This window comes from Carassius carassius, chromosome 43 (genome assembly GCF_963082965.1).
Source record: "Carassius carassius chromosome 43, fCarCar2.1, whole genome shotgun sequence".
Lineage (NCBI taxonomy): Eukaryota > Metazoa > Chordata > Actinopteri > Cypriniformes > Cyprinidae > Carassius > Carassius carassius.
Genome location: NC_081797.1, coordinates 3,271,613 through 3,294,866, shown reverse-complemented (window position 1 = coordinate 3,294,866; position 23,254 = coordinate 3,271,613). Strand labels below are relative to the sequence as shown.

Genomic DNA, 23,254 nt, shown 5'->3' with positions numbered 1-23,254 from the left:
ATGAAGAAAACAGAATTCTTATTGAATTCAAGTCTTATCTAAATCAAATTTATCATCATGCTTGTGATTGGTTTAAATAATGATTTTTTTAAAAATATATTGTAATATTTTTGTGCATTCCTGTTTTTTTTTTTTTTTTTGCTTGTTTTCTGTTAAAGTATATCTTATACCTTCTTGGCCAGGGCTCACTTGTAAAATAGATTGTAATCTCAATGTGATTTCCTTCCCTGGTAAAATAAAGATAAGTAAATAAATAAATAAGAAACGAACTCATCTACATCTTTGATATCCTGTGAGTGCATACATTTTCAGCAAATATTCATTTTAGATCATCTGTTCCTAGATTCAGTACGTGTCATCCTACAGCATTCGTTCTCCAGATGTTTCCTCAAATCATTTTCTTTGAGTTTTGTTGAGAAAACCTGTGTTTTTACTTGACTTAGACCATAATAAGATCATAAAACTGGGCGAAAAGCTCCCACAGAATTTCAAGGATGACCCTAAGCTATATCAGTGGCTCTCTATGACTTCCACGAGGAGTGATTGTGTCGATAACCGCGTTAGATAGAGCATGATGTGTTTGGATCGAGAGCTCATTAGGGCGAGACAGTCACTCCGTGTGTGTTGGGGATTGTTTGATGTTGAATTGTTGTCACCAGTCACACAGATAACAGAATTCTGCACATACCTGCAGACCGAAGCCAGCATATAAAACTCAGTCCCAGACTTAAACCTTCTCACACGCATAATTACACAGAATTGTACAGTCACACAATGTAATAGTTGCTGATGTATTAGTACTTATATATTTAAACACTTAACATATTTATTTTCTGTATTCATTATTTATTTACAATATTTTTGCATGTTAATGTGCATAACACATATACATATACTTTTCATCTGAAGCAAGAACAAGAGTGAGTATAGAAGACCGTACAGATGGATACAACATGCTTGGTAGGTGCAACAAAAAGTACACATTTAATATTATTATTATATAAATATTTATATTAATATTGTAATGTATAGTAGCTGCCTATTTCTGCTATAAATAATATTTTGTTTTGTATTTGTGTGTTTGTTTATATATATATATGTGTGTGTGTGTGTGTGTGTGTGTGTGTGTGTGTGTAGCACTTAAAAAAATAATTGTACATTTTAAATACAGCATATTATTTTGGGTTTATAACTTATAGAATTTATTTATTTATTATTATTTATTTTAATAGCACTGATTCTTGAGACATGGGATAAAACATCCAGCAATTGTAACTGCTATTAGGATTAAAAATAAAAAAAGTTTCCAATTGTCTTTCAGTCAATTTAATTTTATCATTATTATATAAAATCTATGACACTTATTGTCTTTTCTGTACATCACAAACTGTCCACAAAGAAGGGTTCAATCTTAAGCAGTAAAATGGATAAAACTATTGTTTAATTATGAAAAAGAGCTTGTTTTATTAAAAGCAACACTTATTATTATCTCATATCAAAGCAAGTTGTTTTTCAAGGACATACATGTTTCATAAGGTTCAGTTGTATCTCCACTTTTTGTCAACACCATCAGAAATTCATTAAAATTTGTGCTTTCAGAAGATTAATCTTTAAAAAAAATAACGTTTTTGTTTACATTATATTACATTACATTATATATTTATGTGTACTGTGTATGTTTATTACACACACACACACACACACATATATATACATAAATACAGTATATATTTTATACATTTATATATTCATATTCTTATTTAAAAAAATATTTTTAATGTTTGGTTTATTAAGTATCAGCAGGCTAATACATGTATATTATTCTCATTGCAGGAATCTTCCTCATGCTTGATTATATCTATACTTCTGATATTGTGTCTGCCGCTGTCAGCCACATCTCATTTTCCTTCCCAGAATGCAACAGGTACCAAAGTATACTCTATAGATTCAGTTAGTATTGTTCTGGTTCGGGAAACATTTTTTCAAAAAGAACTTTAGAAATGTGTAGCTTCTTGCTTTCTATATAGTACAACTGTCAGTTACATGCTGTATATAAAGGTCACAGTAAGACATTTGAATTCCATTATTAAATTTTTGTCAACTATGATATTAAAACTGAATGCTTTTTAGTGTATTTGGGATCTAGTTTCATCCAGGAAGCTTTACGCAGAGCCAGAGAGCTGACAGACGCTGCGTACGCTCACACCAATGACAGGTGAGACTTAGTCAAAGTCAAAGCTCATTTGATTTAAGTATCCACCAATAAAATCAATAAAAGAAACGGAGTCAAAATAGACCCAAATGAGTCACTAGTTGTCACACAATTAGATTACATGGGTATAAAATGATTTATTTTCTATATTATGCTTTCTGTCTGTTTTCTATCAGGGTGAAGACAGCAGTATCAGACGGTTCTGTGCGACCCAGTGACCTGCTGGCCTTGTTTAAACAAACCGGCCCCAAAACCAGAACCCATGTCCGATCTGCTGAGTTTCTGGATAATACTGTAGAGCTGATTAGAGAGATGGTTTACACGCACTCCATGGACAAACCCGACCTCACTGGTACACACATACACATTTGGGTCAATTACAAGTACATGATTTTGAATTCGTATCAACTTCTGATGTGTGCGTTTCAGAGCTTTTAAGTGCAGAAGACATGGAGACCATACTGCAGGTTACAGGCTGTTCCTCAGAGACACTGAGCCCCGTGTGTAAATCTGACTGTCTGTCCAAACGTTACCGTACCATCACAGGACACTGCAACAACAGGTGCACTCGATATCAACATATATCATTGTTCATTCAGTTTCTGTTCTCAGAAAGCATTGTATTTTCTTTTATCAATGCTGTTTTTTTCTTTGCAGAGAAAACCCTCAATGGGGGGCGGCAAACACTGCTTACACACGCTGGCTGTCGCCGGAGTACGAGGACCCTCGAGGGGCCCCCAAGGGTTGGAACCCACAACACACCTACCACAACCACACACTACCACCTGTAAGACTGATGTAATCACAGTTGTTGTTCTGGCTTTTATATAAATGTTACTGATTTTCTTCTTAAAATTTAAAATTAAGTGTGCTTTATTAGCCTGAAAAATACATTTACATTTATAATGTTAAAGTGTTTACATATAATGAGATATTCTGCATAATAATACATACTGTATACAATGGGAAATGGTGCCAAATTGGTTAAGTAAATAAAGAAATAAAACAACATTACAAGTGACAAATATTATTATTATTAAAATGATTCAAATATAAACACAATTACTAAAATAATATAATTAATTATTAACAAAAATGTGTAATAAAATAATATTAAATAATAAATTAATTCTAGTGCAACAATAAACAAAATTTTACTCTTTTAATTTAATTACATTATAATCGATAAACTATTATTACTGCATCAATGCAAAATCATCCACGTCCACAGCATCACTATGTATCATATATATGATAGATTTTTAACACCCCTCTTAGTTTATTGCATAAAAATGCACTTTTTATTAAATAAAAAATGTATGCATTTAGCAGACGCTTTTATCCAAAGGGACTTACAGTACATTCAGGCAATCAGTTTTTACCAACCTGTGTTCCCGGGGAATTGAACCCCTAACCTTGCGCTTGATATCGCAATGCTCTACCAATTGAGCTACAGGAACACTTTTTATACTTTAATATTCTAAAGAACCTTCTTTTACTATAAAGAACCTATTGTGAAATGGAAAGATTTCATGTTAAAGGTTCTTCATAGAACCATCAATGCCAATAAAAACAAAAAACAAACTGAAGATAAAATAAGACCAAATAAGTCTTCCGGATTCAATCAGATCTTATTGTCTTTGTGCAGGTCCGCAGCGTGTCACAGGAGGTTCTGTACACTCATAATGAGAACATCTCTCTGGACATGTCTCTGTCTCATCTGCTGGTGGAGTGGGGTCAGTGGATCGATCATGACCTGACTTTGACCCCTCAGAGCCCCAGCACAGCAGCCTTTAAGACCGGAGCGGACTGCACACGAACCTGCAGCAGAGACACACCGTGTTTTCCAATACAGGTGCGTATTACACCCTGATAACAAGGACTGCCCCCTAATAGTCGACTAACTATTGTGCCGGAGCGCTCACTTGCTCTTAAAAATACTCAAATACAGATAAGAGTAATACATTTTTTTAATCTGTAAAGACTCTATGTTTATTTGTGTGCTCTCAAAATAACATAACAACATTGTGCTTTTGTAAAATAATGAAAGCAAATATGACGCACTTTCTGCCATCTCGGTCTCTGAGAACTTGATTGAATGAATGAATGAGGCAAGTATATAGCGCTATACTGTGTATTGCTGTGCACGCTTGTGTAAGCACTTTACAATCATATGAGGGGTCTTTCCTTCAACCACCACCGCAGCATCTACCTGGATGAGTACAGCGACGCCAGTGCGCTCACCACACATCAGTTACAGATGTAGAGGAGAGAGAGTCATAGAGCCAATCGAGTGGATGGAGATGATCAGGAGGCCATGATTGACAACCAGTGGAGGGATTTGGCCAGGACACTGGGGAAACACCCCAACTCTTTACGAGAATTGCCATGGGATTTTAACCAGGTTAAAAATTCATTGAGATTAAAATCTCTTTTTCAAGAGTGACCTGGCCAAGAAAGCAGCAACAAATAACACAGTATATAGAAGTTAACATTACAACACAAAACGCAAATCAAAGATCACAACAGCAGTTCACCAAAGGATAAAACACACACCTTGTTAAAAGGAGCTTTAAAAAAAATTCCGGCTGGGGATGCAAAATCTTGCCCTGTGCCTGTGAGAGAAGGTCTTTCCTGCAGATAGCAGCTGGATCATCTCCCGAAACCAGACTTGGTTCCTCTAGAGAGGGGCCACTAGGAGAAGAGAGCACTTTGTGTCCCTGATTCGCCTAATAAACTGGGGTAGCAGGTGATTGAGAGGAAGGCATATAGACGGGTGTTGGGCCAATCGTGGGTGTGAACATCCCGCTGTCTTGGAAACTAGGTTGGGAGGCGAAGAGGTCGAACTCTTGCCCTGCCAAAAAAACTGACCAGATCATTTGAACTGTCTTGGGATATAGCCTTCATTCCTTTGTAGCTACATTGTCCCTTGACAACATATCTGCTTCCTGGTTCAGTCTGCACGGCACATGATCTGCTCGTAGTGAGAGGAGTTCTCTCTGTGCGGTTTTGAGTCATCCTGTAAAGGGTACGTGACCCGAGGCCACCTTGGTGGTTGATATAGGTTACCAAAGTCATGCTGTCCGAGTGGACCAGGACGTGGTGCTCCTTTAAGGCTTGAAGGAACGTTTTCAGAGCCAGAAAACAGCCATCGTTTTGAGGCAGTTGTTATGTTGGCATCGCTCGTGGGTCGACCCGGATTGCCCTCGTACAGAGCACCCAGCCCGAGCTGGAGGTGAACGAAGGTCTTACAGGTTTGGAACGACATGAGGGTGCATAATTACTGACAGAATTTTCATTTTTGGATGAACTATCCCTTTAATAAATGTGTGATTAGTTGACTAATGCTTAGAATGAATGACTACCAGTCGACCAGAAAAGGCAGCCCTACTGAAAACAGACGCTGGTTCATACACACTGAACATCTGTTCCTTCTTCTTCACATTCAGATCCCTCTCTCCGATCCTCGCACGGGGACTCAGAGCTGCATGCCGTTTTTCCGCTCTGCTCCCAGCTGTACTGTTCCACTCGGTCAACGGGAGCAGCTGAATGCTATAACGGCATTCGTGGACGCCAGCATGGTGTACGGGAGCTCGGATGGGCTCAGCGAGGCCCTCAGAAACCTCTCGTCCCCTCTCGGCCTGCTCGCCGTCAACCAGCTCCACTCAGACCAAGGGCTCGGCTTCATGCCCTTCCTGACCCGCACGCAGATGAACCTTGACCCCTGCGGCCCACGAGAGCGGATCGACCCCGTCCCACTCTCAGAGACACAGCAAAGACTCAACATATCCATGGGGAACAGATCTTTCTGTTTCCAAGCAGGTTGTAGGCATTTTTCTGATTATTTTCCCGATATCATTCATTGTGAGTTAACATGTAAAATCAAAAAAATTATTTAAAAATGTAATAATATTAAATAAATAAAATTACAATACATTTTAATTTTAAGTGTAGGTATATAAGTATAATCTTCTCTATTCATGTGAAGCACCACTGTAGTCATAAATAATAACCTCAATAGGATGAATAAAGCTTTGAACTAAAAAAAACTACAACAACAAAAAAACCTATGACAAAATTAAACTAAAAAGAATATTTCAAATTAAATATTTATAAAATTGTAATCATTGATTAATTCAGTTAACTGTAGACCAATAATACATTTTATTTTATTTGCAATATAGTGTTAGTATTGCTGAATTGCTCAGTTTTTTTCATGTTGACTTTAAAGCTATTAAAGCTAAAACACGGAAAAATAAGTCCCTATTTGTGTCATTTTATTAAAAGATGTCCCAGATAGGCCTTAACATTGATGCTTTCTGATTTAAACTGGCCAGTTGATGAGCTGTTTTTGTGTGTGTGTCTCAGGTGACTCTCGGGCCAATGAGCACTTGGGTATGATCGCTTTGCACACGCTCTTTCTGAGAGAACACAACCGATTGGCTGAGGAGCTTCACAAGCTCAACCCACACTGGAGTCCGGAAACGCTGTACCAGGAGGCCAGAAAAATACTGGGCGCAGTCCACCAGGTGAGAAGATAAAACCTGAAAAAACAAAACAAAAGGTTACTTCATTTATGCATGTCTCTGATTTGCTGAATCTTGTTTGGAAGATCTTGACATGGGATCACTACTTGCCCCGCGTCCTGGGACACAGTGCTTACCTGGCCCTCATGCCGCTATACAAAGGTTACGACCCCATGGCTGACCCCAGCATCTCAAACATTTTCTCCACCGCTGCCTTTCGGTTTGCACACGTAACCGTGCATCCAGTTGTGAACCGCCTCGGACCTGATTACCGGTTGAGCCCTGAGCACCCAGCTCTGCCGTTACACCACTCTTTGTTTGCATCCTGGAGAGTCGTGCAAGAAGGTTTGTTTCACACACACACACACACACACACACACACACACACACACACACAGTTAAAGGGACAGTTCACCCAAATATTAAAAGCATCTTAGGTGTATATGACTTTCTTCTTTCAGACGAATCTTTATATCCTAATGATTTTTGGCATAAAAGAAAAATAATTTTATACCCATATAAGGTTTTTTTTTTTTGGCTATTGCTAAAAATATACCCCAGCGACTTAAGACTGGTTTTGTGCTCCAGGCCCACAAATGTGATTTTCAACAGTTCAGTAAATAAGAAGTTGATATTGTTATATTTTAAACACAAATTATGTGTTTTTGCTAAATTTTGCAGATAACATATTAATTCGAGCAACACAGCGGTGTTTCGTTTCTAAATGAATCCGCTTTTAGAACGAATCATGTGAATCAATGATTCAAAGACCCATTTATGAAGAGAGCCATTTACTTCAGTCCTGAATGAATCAGCTGTGTGAATGAATGATTCATAAAGACCACCACCTACTGGCAGATTAAGTTTCTTTTCATCATTTCATTAAAAACAATAATGATAATGAAAATAAAAACATTAACGTCATCATTTACTCACCCTCATGTTGTTTCAGACCTTTCTTTTGTGGAGCATAAAGAAGGTGTTTTGTCCTCAACAGCATGACGTTATGATGCATAATGAATGTTCTTGTGTGCAGGTGGCATTGATCCTGTGCTGCGTGGTTTGCTGTTGTCCCCAGCTAAACTGCAGACAGCAGATCAGATGATGGTGGAGGAACTGACCGAGAGGCTTTTCCAGGCTCAGGGAGGGCTGCCACTCGACCTGGCCGCGTTAAACCTGCAGAGGGGACGAGATCATGGCCTACAAGGTGCCAGTCAGCAGGCTGTCATTAGTTGAGCATAGTGAGCTGCTTCGCTGTTTACTGCCTACATAGGCAACTGCCTTCTGAGGGAGCATCCTAAATGAAATGGAATCTCATAAGTGAGGGATTTGAATTGCTGAAGTGCACAAGAGACTCGACTAATGGTTGCATTTGATTCTGATATACTGGTAACATAATGACGCAACACTCTACTAAGCATAATATGGCTTTTCTATTATTTAAATTTGTTTGTGCAACAGAAATCAAGTTTTCTCAGCTAGAAGCACCTGTATTCACTTGTTTGCATTGAGTATTTTTCAGGCAAATTATAGGATATATAGGATAAAATTGGCTTATTTTTTGTTTCGCAAGATTTAGTTTAACTGATAGATTACAGTAGATGAGGGAAAATACAAGTACTCTTATAATCTTAAATATACAGAAATATTTGCTAAAATATTTATTGGATCAAATATTTTTTATGATATGCATTAAAAAAATCAAATTTATATGTTTATTAATGCAGTTTATTTATTTATTTTTACGTTTTTTCTTTATTCATAGGTAAAGTTTCAGTTACAGCTTATTATAACTCCTGACATGTTAACAATAGTATAAAGTGTTTCATATTTATTTATTTACTCACTTCTGGTCTTATTTCAAACTTGTAAGCCATTTTTATTGTTTTTTAATGTTCATGAAGGCAGCTCACACATTTTTTTAACATACAAAAAACATACAGGGTTTCATATTTGTGCATCATTAGTAAAGATTCAATTACAACTTATTAAAGCTCCTGTCATGTTAACACTTAGAAAAATATAAAAATGTGTAAAAAATTACAATAACTTAAATGGACTTAAGAAGATAAATATATTAATTATTAATTATTTAATTTACTTGCTTGCTTACTTTGGGCTTATATAAAATAAAATGTAATAAAAAATAAATAAATAATGACGCTTCATGACATTATAATAAGTCTCCTTATTAAGAACGATTTACTAATTGTTTGCTATTACAATATATATATATATATATATATATATATATATATATATATATATATATATATATATATATATATAATTTAAAAGTATGAATTTTATTTGTTGTCTACGCTATAATTTAAACCATTTAATAACACTTTTGTAATTATTTTCTACTAATTTCACTAATCAGAGTATGTTGTGCCAGACGTTTATTTTCCCTGTGTTATTTCTTTCTCTCTCTGCAGGTTACAGTGCGTGGCGAGAGCTCTGTGGTCTCTCAGCTCCTGTGAATGAGTCTGATTTAGCAGGCATTCTGGGTAATGGAGTTCTGGCCAGGAAGCTGCTGCATCTCTATGGAACTGCTAAGAACATAGATGTGTGGGTCGGGGCCATTTCAGAGCCGGCTCTGCCCGGGGGCCGTGTGGGGCCCCTGCTGGCCTGCCTGATCACCAAACAGTTCGAAGCGCTCCGAGACGGTGACAGGTAATGTGATATTCCACTTCCTGTATAGGGTCAATATTGAGTTGTCAGTTGGGTGTGATATGAAATGTGTTTAGGTTCTGGTGGCAGAATGAAGGTGTCTTCAGCTCCGCTCAGAGAGACGCGTTGCGCACCACATCTCTGTCCCGCATCATTTGTGACAACACACACATCCAGCTGGTGCCCTTTGACCCCTTCGCGCACACACTCCATCCAGACGACCTTCTGCCCTGTGCACACATCGACCACATGAACCTCTCAGCGTGGAGAGAGCCTGATACTGGTATTAGCGACCGAAAAAGTGAAAACAATCAAATGATCCTTTTATTTGGATGTGTGTTATTCATATTCTCCCAATATTTGGGTCTCATTTCAGACCCGGTCTGTGGCGCGGTCCCGCGCGTGAGTCTGGGTTTCTCTGTTCTGTGTGAATCTGCGGTGATTTATCAGTGTCCTACTGGATACCTGCTTCAGGGAGCCACACAAATCAGCTGTGACCCCAACACCCAGCTGTGGACCGCACAACCCCCCACCTGCCAAGGTTCAGTTCAATTAAACATTTAACTTAATGCTATAGTAAATGTTGTATGAAATATTACAAAGTTAATGTAAAATAACATTATTCAATTAAATAGTACATTTTAATTATACGGTATTACACAGTTAATATAAAAAAATATTCAGAACTAATTATATGTCAAAGTAAATTTGGAAATTGAATGATCCATCTGACACCAAATGTATTAAAACAATGTTTCAGTATTTTATTAGTTGTTTTGAAACATTTGTGTACATTTTTTAAGTTAAATTAAATATTTAGTTTCATTAAATATTACATTATACACTAAATATTACATTAAAAGTTGCATGTAAAAATTCATAATAAATAGGAATTTTAATAGTAAATATAAATTAATATTAAACAATTAATATTCAAATCAAACTAAATTAAATATTAGTGCTGTCAAATGATTAATCACATCCAAAATAACGTTTTTGTTTACATAATATATGTGTGTGTGTGTGTGTGTGTGTGCTGTGTAAATTATTAACTATATGTATACAAACCCATGCATGTATATATTTATGAAAAAATATGTTTATATACTAAATATACTCATATATAATATAAAATATAAGAATGTATATGTAAATGTATGCACACGCAAATATTTTCATAATATATGCTGTATGTGTGTGTATTTACATATACATAATAAATATACACAAGAGTATACACATACATATCATATTTTGACAAAAACTTTTATTTTGGATAGGATTGTTTGACAGCACTATTAAATATTAAACTTGACTGATCCACCTGACACCCAATTTATTAAAACAATGTCCAACATTTGGACATTCATGTACATTATTAAACTAAATATTAAATAACAAATATTAAATTAAAAAAAGTATTACATTTAGTGAAAGTGAAGTGAAAGTGAAGTGACATTCAGCCAAGTATGGTGACCCATACTCAGAATTTGTGCTCTGCATTTAACCCATCCGAAATGCACACACACAGAGCAGTGAACACACACACACACACTGTGAGCACACACCCAGAGCAGTGGGCAGCCATTTATGCTGCGGCGCCCGGGGAGCAGTTGGGGGTTCAATGCCTTGCTCAAGGGCACCTAAGTCGTGGTATTGAAGGTGGAGAGAGAACTGTACATGCACTCCCCCCACCCACAATTCCTGCCGGCCCGGGACTCGAACTCACAACCTTTCGATTGGGAGTCCGACTCTCTAACCATTAGGCCACGACTTCCCTAACAACATTTACTAGTTAATGTTAATAATAAAATGTTAAACAATTGATATTAAATATCAAATAAATAAAAAAATATAAGTACGCTTTTATTGGTTATTTTAAATATTATTGAATGTTCCACTCATTTCTTTTGGACATTAATGGACACTCTTTAAATTAAATTGAATTATATTAAAATGACATATAAATAATTTATTAAATATTAAATTAAATGGTAAATATTAATGATAAAATAATAATTAACTATTAAATAAATAAAAATGTAATATAATTTAGAAATTGACATCCATCTGACACAAAATGTATTAAAAATATAATTTTTTTTTGGTCATTTCAGATATTGATGAATGTTCTGCTCTTCCGTCCGTCTGTCCTCCACACCTGCAGTGCTTGAACACACCTGGAGGTCACACCTGCACCGGTGAGCAGCCTCTGCCGTTTCCTCAATCCATGGCATATTAATCACATAAATGAGCTACTGTTTGTTGCATATGCAGAACCTGCAGCTCCGCCCCTTTCCGCCTCCTCCATTGTTGCGTCAGTGATGTCAGTCCTAGGGAGCGTGGCTTTGATAGTGCTCTTCCTCGCCTGCTACCAAAGGTGTGTTAAAAACAAAAATATCCACTTCAAGCTGTTGTTTATCTGAATGCAATGTATAAAACATACACTTTGACTGTTATTTCTCGCAGATTTATCCTTCAGAAAGCCGAGCCAGTGAGCGCAGAATGCTGTCAGAGAAGAAGCTGAAAAGGAGTCGAGGGGAAACTGGTTTGGAAAATCAGTTGGTCTGTGTTCACATGTTCAATATTCCCGTTTCATAACCACAGTCTGATTTCACAACCTGAAACACTGTTTGAATGAAACGTGTGTGAACATGAATGGAAGCATTTTTAAGATTTCTCCCAGTGTTCTCGCCCTTTTTCTGGGCCCTCCCTCATGTGACATCACATCAGCTGATGTACAGACACACTTGCTTTAATGCATACTTTTTAGTTTTCTGCTGTTAATAGGTCAGTAAGATCTTTTTATATTTTTTTAAAGAAATTAATACTTTTCTTCAGAAAGTACAGCTTAAATTGATCAAAAGTGACAGTAAAGAAATGCATGATGTTACAAAATACTTCTATTTTAAATAAATGCAGTGCTTTTGAACTTTTTGTTCATCAAAGAATCCTGAAACAATAATGTTTCCACAAAAATATGAAGCAGCACGACGTTTTCAACATTCATCAGTATTTTTGACTGATTTCTGAAGATCATGTGACTGGAGTAAAGATGCTGAAAATACAGCTGCGCATCACAGGAATAAATTACATTTTAAACTACATTCAAATAACAAAGAGTTATTTAAAATCAAAATAATATTTAACAATATTACTGTTTTCAACTGCATTTGTCATCAAATAAATGCAACCTTGCTGAGCACAAGAGACTTGCTCCAAATTTTGAACGGTAGTGTCAATCTTTGTAGCAGAATATTAATATTTGTTCATAGACATCTAATTAGTTATTTTTGTGCTAACCTCTGTTTTTGCTGATGTAAATTATGTGCCTTGTGTTCCTACATATGATGAACTTAATCTCAGCCAATAGAATCCAAGATTGTGCTGTGACATCATGCATATATGTATTATACATTTAAATAAGCTTAGACATTGACATAATGTTTAATAATTATGATTTTAAGCATCATAAATGCACTACTGGAACGATCCTGAAATGTCAGACCATGAGTGTTTTTACAGGATTTTCTCATAAAATTATATATATATATTCCACTTGCATGGAATTATATAACTGACGAGTATGTGTTCGTACATTCATACACAAACTATTATGAATAAAGCACACCGTTCTTACATGAAGCTATATAGTTATTTTTGGAAAAAGCATTCATTATCCACAAGACAAAACTGAGTCACACGTTTATATTCAGTAGATGCTTTTAATGGAGTTTAAAGGTCATTTGAAGATGAGGCAACAGACCTGAGGGTAGACGCCATCTTTAATGTGTCACGAATGAAAACAAGGCTGACAAAACATATTTCCCAAACATTCCAGTTAAAAAACTAAAGAGAAGAGAAAACACAACCTAGTGAAAGCATGTTTTCACACATATCAAATTAAATATATGACAGTCCACCACAAGCGAGTTCTACACTGTAAACACTGTATTTGTGCCGTAAGACAGCGATTGTCAATCATGCAACAGTTATAATCTAGTATACGGAGTGTGATGCATCATGGTACAAGTACCATAACTTGTGTACAATGGTTAAGCATTCATAACATAAGTGCTGCTGCATGCAGGGGCGTCAGTTACAGACTCACACACCACTTTTTGACACTTGCATAGAGAAGATCTCTGGAGGATTGTCCATTCAAAGCTGTAAACCGTTAATGTGCACAGAAATCACTGATTCACACAGCGCCTCAGAGGTGTATAAGCATTTCACATGATGGTGCAGTACCTGCAGATGAAGCTCTAGCACTGCTTTAAAACTCCAGAACGGATTCTATTGCTGGAATCACTAGAATTATGAGTATTCAACTAGCATAAGCATTCAGTCTTTGTCAAACCAGTGAGGAGTTGTTGTTAACAAATTTGAAGAACATACAGGATGCTGGAATATCATCCTTTTTATGTTCCGACTAGAGCGAAAACAACAGAAGACTTCTTCAAATACAAGCCAATTATTTTACTAACTTTCTAAAAAAAAAAACAATGTCGGTTGATACTAAAACATCAGAGGGTTCAAGCAATGTGTTTAATGCAGGACTCTGAATTTCTTTTCAAATGGCAAAAAAATTCTTTTCTGGGGACAAACACTCAGAAACAGTCAGAACTGTGGGATATAAACCTGAAAACTGCAAGACAAAAATGAGAAGTGCGAGATAAAGAGTCGGTTACCTATTTTTCGAAAACAGAAAAATAGAATTCTGAGAGAAAATCAGAATTGTCAGATGTAAATTGGAATCCCCCCCCCCCCCAAAAAAAACCTGAATCGCGAGATGTAAATTCAGAATTCTGAACTGTGAGATGTAAACTCACAATGATGAGAAAAAAAAAGTCAGAAGTGTGAGAGAATTTTTTTTTTTTTTAAGTATGGGTCGGGAAACTTTTTGCCGATAAATGGGAAAACGTCCTGTTGTTGAGGATGACTGTAAACATTTACCTCAGTGTTAACAATGTGACACTTTTACTGCATTCAGTCTTTCCCAAAGCCAGAACATCACAAACCTGTGGAGAGTGAAAGTGTTATCTGTAGACTCTGGGAATTCATCTGTAGTGCTTCCCTGAATACATGCAGGAATACGGAGCTGGAAAACAGCAGCATGGGAGTGTTTGAGTGAAAGTTGAGATGAGTGTGCTGTGTGCAGTGTTTGTGTGCTGGCTCTCTAGCTCTCCTCTGTCAGAAAGTATCCCAGTTTGGCCACACTCATCTCTCTCCGCAGACGCATCACTTCCCAAAACATCTGCTGGACTGCAAGCGCAGGAAAATTACAATTACTATTATATATATATTGTGTGTGTGAGACCCTGGACCACAAAAACAGTCATAAGGGTCATAAGATATATATATATATATATATAAAACATATGTAATATAAATATAAAAATAGATAACTTTTATTCTTATATATTTAAATTAATTGTGAATAAAATACACATAAAATATACAAATATACATAACTTAATTTTTTTTCACTTGCAATTTTATATCAAATTTTAATATATATCAAACATAACTGTATTAATAAGTTAGTTGGGTTAATATCTTTTTCATTATTTTTTTGAACCCTAGATATAGATGTTTTTTTTAATCTAAACTAAACTAATCCTAAACATTCATTCATAAACTGAATTCTAGGACATTAGTTGATAACTCACCGTCCTGTCTGACGAGGCCCTGCTGGATGTACCTGATGTAAGTGAAGAAATTACACACGGCGGTGATCTGTGAGGAGAGAACGCTGTTTATTAACCCCGTCCTGGAATAAACACCTAAGAACTGATTATGAAGAATGAGTGAGTAGAGACACGTACTCGTGCTCTGCTAGACGGAGATATAAAGTAGTAATTCTCTTTATCTCCCAGTTTGATGCGATGTCGGCAGGGGCGGGACATCCCGCTCAGCGCACATTTACTGTGAAGAGAGAAAAGAGAACACTGGTCAATAGAGCTGTCAATCAAATGACTAAACACTCTTAACAGCCAATAAGATACAAGCCCACAGAAAACCTGTTACTTTCAACATAAACGTTTCAAACACTGAAACCTGAAGACACAAAAATATCAATTAAATATATAATATAAAATAAATAATAAATATTATATCAATTATACAAAGTGAGATGCACATTGCAAGACAAGGGGTTTTTGCAAAAAAATATTGAATTAGGTGTTAAAAAACTTAATTATTTTTTTAATCAAAATAATAATTCTCTGGACAGAACAGAAACAGATGTGTTAGTGTAAACAGGATTTCATGCACATCTGGTTCTTGCACTGACTTACGTTTCTATGGGTGTCCGGCAACCGCTGTGAAAACAACCCCAAATCAAACAGTGATTAAAGAGTGATTGAAGTGCGACTTCCCGGATCAAACTGCAATCGGTCGGATTCATGTGTATTTGTTGCACCCAATGCAGGCAGAATTAAAGAGGGTCCCACACGCTTCATGCCGAATCAAAGATGCTTAACTTTGATCTGGACTTATCAAAAGCAGAAGCCAGGTGAAGCACTGGCTACTATAATGGTATTAAATAAAATGTAATTATATTTATATTTATATATTTATATTTATATATTTATATATATATATATATATATATATATATATATATATATATAAAACTTAACTTTATAAAAATGAAAAGTGCATCATAATTTGCATTCTGTCAAATTTGAAAAGAAATGCAAACATGCTCACATAACTTCATTATTTGCTTTCACGTCTTTTTTTTTTTGTTCAGCTTGCATTTTTAATTGGATTTGTCATTATATGAATAAATGATATTTAGTGCACATTATTGGAAGATGTAAATCAGATTTTTTTTCTGAGTGAAAAGAGAACAAATTGATTCTGATGCATGCACGATTTTTCACGATTCCTTGAATTCGTCTGATTGACCAAAAGCGTGAAAGAAGGTGACTGATGTGTTTTGTTTAAATGGATTCATCCATCCATGACTTACTTGGGTCCTCCCCTTTCGAGGGCTTTGACCGTGTGCAGAGATGACATGGCGATGGGCTCGATGGTGAGAGAGTTATTCTCCACTGCGCACTGGACCGACTGAGACAACTGGAGGAAAAACACAAGAGAACATCAGAGAGAGAGAAAACAGAGGATCAGAGGAAGACGTGTGCTCACACACCTCAGAGCAGGTGAATGAGAGACATGGCCCGATATCTTCTCTGTACACCCTGCTGATGAACACTGAGGAGCGATCCAGACTGGGTGCCTCCTTCCACGAGAGGAACTCTGCGAATAACACAGAGTCCAACTAGATAAAAGAGAGAGAGAGAGAGAGTTTAGTTTATCCTGATTAAAGGGATAGATCAACCAAAAATGAAAATTACCCCATAATTTAACCACCCTCAAGGCATGCTAGGTGTATATGACTTTCTTCTTTATTTTAATGGGTGTTATTTTTTAACAGTCCAAATGAAGTCCAACAAAGTCTATCCATCCATAATAAAAAGTGCCTCACATGCATCAATTTGCTTCAGGGGGCCTATTCGCCCTCCGGAGACATTTGAGGCACATTTTATTATGGATGGATGCACTTTATTGGACTTCTTTTGGACTGTGGAAAAATAACACCCATTCACTGCCATTATAAAGCTTGGGTGAGCCAGAACATTTTTAATAACTCAAATATAACTGATTGGATTTGTCTGAAAGACGAAAGTCATATACACCTAGGATGGCTTGAGAGGGGAGTAAATTATGGGGTAGTTTTCATTTTTGGGTGAACTATCCCTTTAACCATTCAATTAATTAATGTTACTTTCATAAGTCATTTCCTTTTCTTAAATATGTTGATTGCTATTTTCTTTTGTTTCCCAGCAGAAAAAAGGTAAAACTAGCCAAGGTGGTTTACTGGAGTAACCTGGGCACCACACTGGTGTTATTTTAGTAGTATTTATATATTTAGATTTATTCATGTTTTTATTTAGCCTTTATTTTTACACTTTTTATTTCTTTTTAGTATTTATTAATATACATTATTAATATATGAATATATATTTTAGTAATTGTTTTTACATGTAAAACATGTTTTTCAATATTTATTATTTATTAACATATATTAATAATAATTAAATATGTAAATATAAGTAATTATTATATTAAATATTAATATTCATTAAAATAATATATAAAAATTTAGTATTTATTAACATATCTAAAACTATTTGATTCTTTTTTTAGTATTTAGTAATTTTTTGGGGTTGTTTTTTATTTTTATATTTTCATTTTTATTATTATTATATTTCTTAATATATTTTATTAACAACATTATTTTAATATGTATTGTATTATCTCCAAAAATATAATATTATTTATTATTATAAAAATATAATATATATATTTTTTTGTATTTATTAATGTTTTGAAGTAGCTATATACATATATTTATTTTTGTATATGTTCATATATATTTTATTACCATCATTGATTTATTAACATTTATTAATATTTAATTATTTTACAGTATTTACTCATATTTATTTTCAGATTTCAGAGTTTTTTTAATATTTGAAGCTATTTAGCTGTTGTTTATTTTGTTTTAGTACTTCAATAAACTTCATTAAAACTTACTTCAGTTAGCTGCCAAGACAGCATTTCTCATTTTCATTTCAGTTATTATTTTCATCTACTATTTATTTTATTTCAGATTTGCTTAAATTAACAAAAACAATTTTTACTACTTTTAGTTAACGATAACAACACCACGCTGACCAGACCAGCTAAACCACCTTAAACCAGGAAAGACCAGCAAACCAGTTTATGCTGGTTTTCTCAAAGCAAGAAAGCTAAATAAATGAAGATCTATTTCGGAACCCTTTGTACCCTGTTGCCATTGAGACCTGCCAGGGTTGAGGCACAGGTCACACAGAGCAGCTGACCAGGAATCAGACACACAGTATCAGAGAGAGGAGAACAGGAACTGCACAGATCAGAGAAATACAGAGCCATGAGGAAGTGCAGAGGAGGAAAACAGAGGAAAACCAAACCCTCATCATGCAGCTACAGCCTAAAACTAGTCCCAAGAAGCCCGTGGTCTTTTCCAGGAGTGTGTTTGCACCTCTTTGTCCTCCCGGGTTAACGCTACATCCTTCGGCGTGGGCTCTGTTGGCAGCTGTAGGGCACCGCTGGCGCTCTTGTTGCGCGTGTGGCCCCCGGGACGGGACGAGGCCCGACTGGAGCCTGGAGACAGCAGCTGAGGATGGAGCTGGCGGTTCGGGGAGGAGGGCGTAGAGGTCAGCACCAGGGTTTTCAGAGCAGAGACCTCCGCCTGCAGGACGTCAATCTGAGAAGACAGACGTATTTTGAGACTCAAGAGCCTGAAGTGAGCAGAGAGTGAGACAGAAAGAGTGAGACAGCACCTTGCCCTGGGCTTCCTTCAGCTGCTTCTCAGCTGCTGCTTGTTTCACGTTGGCCTCTCGCACCATCTTATGGGCCTCCTAAAAATGAGAGATGAACGCACACAGGTTTGTGACATGAAATATTTTTGGGAAACAGACATGTCCTGTGTCTGACATGCTTAACTTCATCGAAAATTATTTTGAATAGCATTTTGCTAATGTTTTTATAGTTATTATGCTTGGAGCATTCTTAGCCAATTTTTACAGGAACTACATGGAACATTTTAACATTATTAATTAAACAAAAAATAATATTACAACTATAAATAAATATGATTCATTATTAATTATAATTTTTTTTATACATTACAAAATTTAATTGCAAAATGTTTTTAAATGTTATATTAATTGTAAAACTATATCTAAAATATTTTTATATTGAATAAATTATTTATATTAAATTGTAGATGTAAAAAAAATAATGTAACATTAATTGTGAGGCTCCATAAATCAACAAACAAATAAATAAATATTTCTTATTTTTAAATGTATATAATTATATGAATATCATTAATTATTATTTAAAAAATATATAATTTATTACAATATTTAATTATATTAAATTGTTGATTTGTTTTACAATAAAAAAATAATTTTTCACCACAACATCATTTTAAATGAGCTACTAGAGGCAAAATGATTATAAAAAGTTTAGAATAGTGGCCCTGTTTGATGACCAAAGATACAATCCCTTGGATAAATTCAACAATAAAGCTCAAATGTAATATAATGTCAATCGTCATGGCACATGTGTCAGTCTCTCTACACTGATACACAATAGTCTTTGTTCATTGTCTGCTGTCAGTGATGACATCACATTAGTCCCGCCCACCTCAAAAAGACTGGCAGTCAATTCCTCCAATTCCTGCTCCAGCTGATTCCTGACGTGGGACAGTCTGACACACTCCTCGTCTTTCAACTTCAGCTCCTGAAAACACAGACGAGAGTCTATAAAGCATATTTGAATAGAACTGATTTGGATAGGAGAGCTTGTTAAATAAACAGCAGTCTACCCAAAAATGAAAATTTGCAGAAAAACACTAAGCTTCTCTCTTCTCAAGATGTTAAGTGATGAACTAGAGTGGTGTGGATTATTGTGATTATTGTGTTTTCATCAGCTGTTTGGACTCTAATTCTGACGGCACCCATTCACATCCATTGGTGAGCAAGCGATGCAATGCTACATTTCTCCAAATCTGATGCAGAAACAAACTCATCCTAATCTTGGATGGCCTGAGGGTGAGTACATCTTCAGCAAATTTTCATTTCTGGGTGAACTATTCCTTTAAAGAACCAAAGCACTGATCTGAAGAACCTACAAGGAAGCCTCAAGAACCTTCTACACTGAAAAATGGTTCTTGGCGCAGAACAGAACAGAATATGTGGCACCTTCTGTGCAGCATCCAGCTGCTCTCGGAGGAATTCTGTTCCCTTCTCCTTGATCTCCAGAGAGGAGCTCCTCAGACGGGACATGTTGTACGTCTCTCGTCTGTGTGCTCCTGCCTCCTCCTCCTCCTCCTCTGGGGGCTTCTTCTTCTCCTGCTGCCCCCCATCACCCCCCAGTCCAGGCCTCAGATCCGGCTCCAGGTCTACTAACCTGCAAGATTCACCATATCAAAAATCCTAAAGGAATATGTTCAGGATGCATATTGGACATTTAAAAAAAAAACACGTTTCAGGTCTATAAAACTAAATTAGATCCCACTGTGATTCCCAGCTGTCCTGTTACCAATTACTAAATAAATGTAAATGTAATCAGCTGCAGTTACTGAGATGAAATGTGTAATTAAATTACAGTTACTTATGAAAATGTTAATGGTTACAAAGGGGGTTACATTTGAATATTTTGACACACACACACACACACACACACACAGATTAAATTACAGTGACTGCTCTAAAACATGAGACACCAATGTTTCAGGAGTTTAGGACACATGCTTAATTGATAACCATTTTATTTCCTATTTGGGTTTATATACATGCTTTAGGATTAGGCCTAATTGTTTTTTTTTCAAGGCATTGTTAGATGCCTGTGTCTCTAGTCATATACATGCAAAGATTTGACTTTGACTAAAACAGCATCTAGCTATTAAACTATTCCTTGTTAGGATTTTAAATCAGTAGCCTATTTAACCTGATGAATGATTTCAAAGAATAAAAAGAGGTGCTAACGTCTGATTTTGTGGTAGCTGTGCTTTAAAATTAAATTATTATAATCTGAATTCAAGTGATGAAGGTTTGTGAAAGTCTGTCAGTGTTGAGTTCTGCTCAAACTCAAATGTTTCAAAATGATTCATAGCTGAAAACATTTAGTTATAAATTTAGAAACGTAATCGAAAAGTATGTAATCATTAACATTACTTTAATAAAGTAATTTAAATAGTAACACTACTTCCTACATTTTAAATAACATAACTTAGTAACCTTCCCAACACTGCCAATAGGAGTCGAAGAACATCCAAACAAGGACCATTTCCAAATTCCTTTTACAATATAAGAATAATCTAGTCATGAAAACATAACGCCACACCCTCCTTTATATAGTCTGACAAAGCAGTTACTGGTTTCGTACACGATCAAAATCAGCACTGACTGAACTTTAGGGCGGTTTATGTAACTCTGCGCTCGGCGGTAAAATAGTCGCGGTATTTTCCGTCTGCGCTCCCCGCCCTTCCCCTCACCGCGCCCGGCTACAGGACTCCCGCGACCCGCGGTCCCCGCGCACCGCACACCCGCTCGCGTCAACAGTAATAATGTGACAAAGTTACAGTGTTACAAAGTTGCAGCTCCGCTTTCCCGAAATGAACTGAGAAACCAGTAAGAAAAATACCTACAGATCTCGCTGAAGTTTTCCGAACCCGAGTGAGCTCTACAGCTGAGATCTAATCCGGATAAACAGTCCGGAATCCGGATCCGAGCGACAAGTCCGTGATGTTTTGTTTTGGGTCGGACCGTTTTGGCAGACTTTCCTCTGAGATTGAGCAGGAAAAATGTCCAGCTGTCAATCACAGGTCACATGACCGAGCGGAGGCATCAGAAATCACGTGATACGCCTCAGACAAATAGTTCAGTCTATTCTGTTCTGTATGTTATTTATGATTATTATGTTTGTTTATTTCTGGTGTGTTATGTTTGTTCCATTCTGTTATTTTGTGTATGTTATTTTATGTTACATTGTTTGGTCAGCTTTAGTATGGTTCTGTTATGTTGCTTATGTAAATGTAATTTTTGTTCTATTGTTTTGTATGCTATGTTACGTTGTATTGTTCATTTAATTCTGATATGTTATGTTTGTTCCATTCTGTTATGTTGTTTTATGTTTTGTAATGTGTGTTCTGTTGTTTTGCATTTTATATATTGTTGGTTCAGGTCTATTATGTTCCAATCTGTTATATTGCATATTATGTTGTTATGTTACATTAAATTGTTAGTTCACTTCTTGTACGTTATGTTTGTTCCATTCCATGTTATGTTACATTGTTTGTTCAGTTCTAGTATGTTATGTTCATTCCATCCTGTTATGTTGTGTAATGTTACATTGTTATGTTACATTAAATAGTTTGTTCAGTTCTGCTATGTTATGTTCGTTCCATCCTGTTATGTTTTTATTATGTTATGTTAAATTATTTCTTCATTTCTGGTATGTTGGTTCCATTTTGTTACATTGTGTGATGTTATACGTTTTGTTATTTTGCTCTGGCACCATTTAGCTGTTCATAACATTATACCTGTTGAAGTTAAATCTATAAAAAGCATATAAAACTTTTAAACCTGTAAAATGTAAAAACTATAAAAACTTTTTATGTGAAATCTTGACGTACTGTACCTCCCGACCGGGCATCTCTCTTCCTCTGCTGTATGCTGATCCGTAAAATCACCTTTGCCAAAAAATGTAGGTGACGAATATACAGCTATCCCAGAATTCCTTGCCACCAGCACCTCATACCCTGGAACAGACCTGGAGCGCGCAGGAGGAGAGGGGGAGAGCTGCACACAATGGATTCCTTCAAAAGCGTCCATCACAGAAAGTATCTTCCCAGTCTAACACTTCTTAAAAACACACACTCGCCGTGAGTGCACTCACTTCAGCTGCATTTCTCACAGCCAGCCTGATAAATACAGAGAGATTAGATTCATATTCAGAGATTAAGTCTTTGTAGTTTTTTTTTCTTCATGCATCACTGCTAAAGTTTCCATTCGGTTTATCAAAGTGTAACTAAAGCATTGCACCATAACGTAATGTTTGCAAGAATGTAGTTAAATATCTACCTAACATGCTCTCAAAGAGATACAACTGGGAAGTGTTTAAATATGAAAGTGGATGAATACTCAGACTACAACTATAACATTTATCCATTTTATACATAGAAGTATAAAATAAATAATTATATATGTGACCCTGGACC

At 35.9% G+C, this 23,254-nt stretch overlaps 2 protein-coding genes across 7 annotated transcripts; one reads left to right on the top strand and one right to left on the bottom strand.

The window, feature by feature from the left end:
• The first annotated feature begins 901 nt into the window (after positions 1-901).
• Positions 902-12,384, top strand: epx (eosinophil peroxidase). 3 transcript variants are annotated; one of them, XM_059536358.1, is made up of 17 exons: positions 902-960; positions 1,834-1,924; positions 2,131-2,215; positions 2,389-2,564; positions 2,642-2,774; positions 2,870-2,999; positions 3,861-4,067; positions 5,662-6,034; positions 6,581-6,741; positions 6,825-7,083; positions 7,775-7,945; positions 9,177-9,414; positions 9,489-9,694; positions 9,788-9,952; positions 11,529-11,612; positions 11,689-11,791; positions 11,881-12,384. In XM_059536358.1, exons 1-17 carry the CDS (start codon positions 943-945, stop codon positions 11,936-11,938), a joined length of 2,658 nt encoding a protein of 885 aa, XP_059392341.1. In that variant the 5' UTR covers positions 902-942; the 3' UTR covers positions 11,939-12,384. The 3 variants fall into 3 exon arrangements, with proteins under 3 accessions (XP_059392341.1, XP_059392343.1, XP_059392342.1); XM_059536360.1 differs by having other exon boundaries at positions 908-960; positions 2,147-2,215; XM_059536359.1 differs by lacking the exon at positions 902-960 and having other exon boundaries at positions 1,726-1,924; positions 2,147-2,215.
• A 1,613-nt stretch (positions 12,385-13,997) lies between these two features.
• On the bottom strand, positions 13,998-22,940 carry rab3il1 (RAB3A interacting protein (rabin3)-like 1). 4 transcript variants are annotated; one of them, XM_059536227.1, is made up of 11 exons: positions 22,675-22,939; positions 20,235-20,442; positions 19,678-19,773; positions 18,807-18,884; positions 18,506-18,730; positions 16,571-16,699; positions 16,391-16,497; positions 15,711-15,734; positions 15,240-15,339; positions 15,084-15,150; positions 13,999-14,676 (listed from the first exon to the last, which is right to left on the bottom strand). In XM_059536227.1, exons 1-11 carry the CDS (start codon positions 22,866-22,868, stop codon positions 14,591-14,593), a joined length of 1,314 nt encoding a protein of 437 aa, XP_059392210.1. In that variant the 5' UTR covers positions 22,869-22,939; the 3' UTR covers positions 13,999-14,590. The 4 variants fall into 4 exon arrangements, with proteins under 4 accessions (XP_059392212.1, XP_059392210.1, XP_059392214.1 ...); XM_059536231.1 differs by lacking the exon at positions 22,675-22,939 and adding an exon at positions 21,679-21,893 and having other exon boundaries at positions 14,001-14,676; XM_059536230.1 differs by lacking the exon at positions 22,675-22,939 and adding an exon at positions 21,683-21,893 and having other exon boundaries at positions 14,001-14,676.
• Between the last annotated feature and the right edge of the window lie 314 nt (positions 22,941-23,254).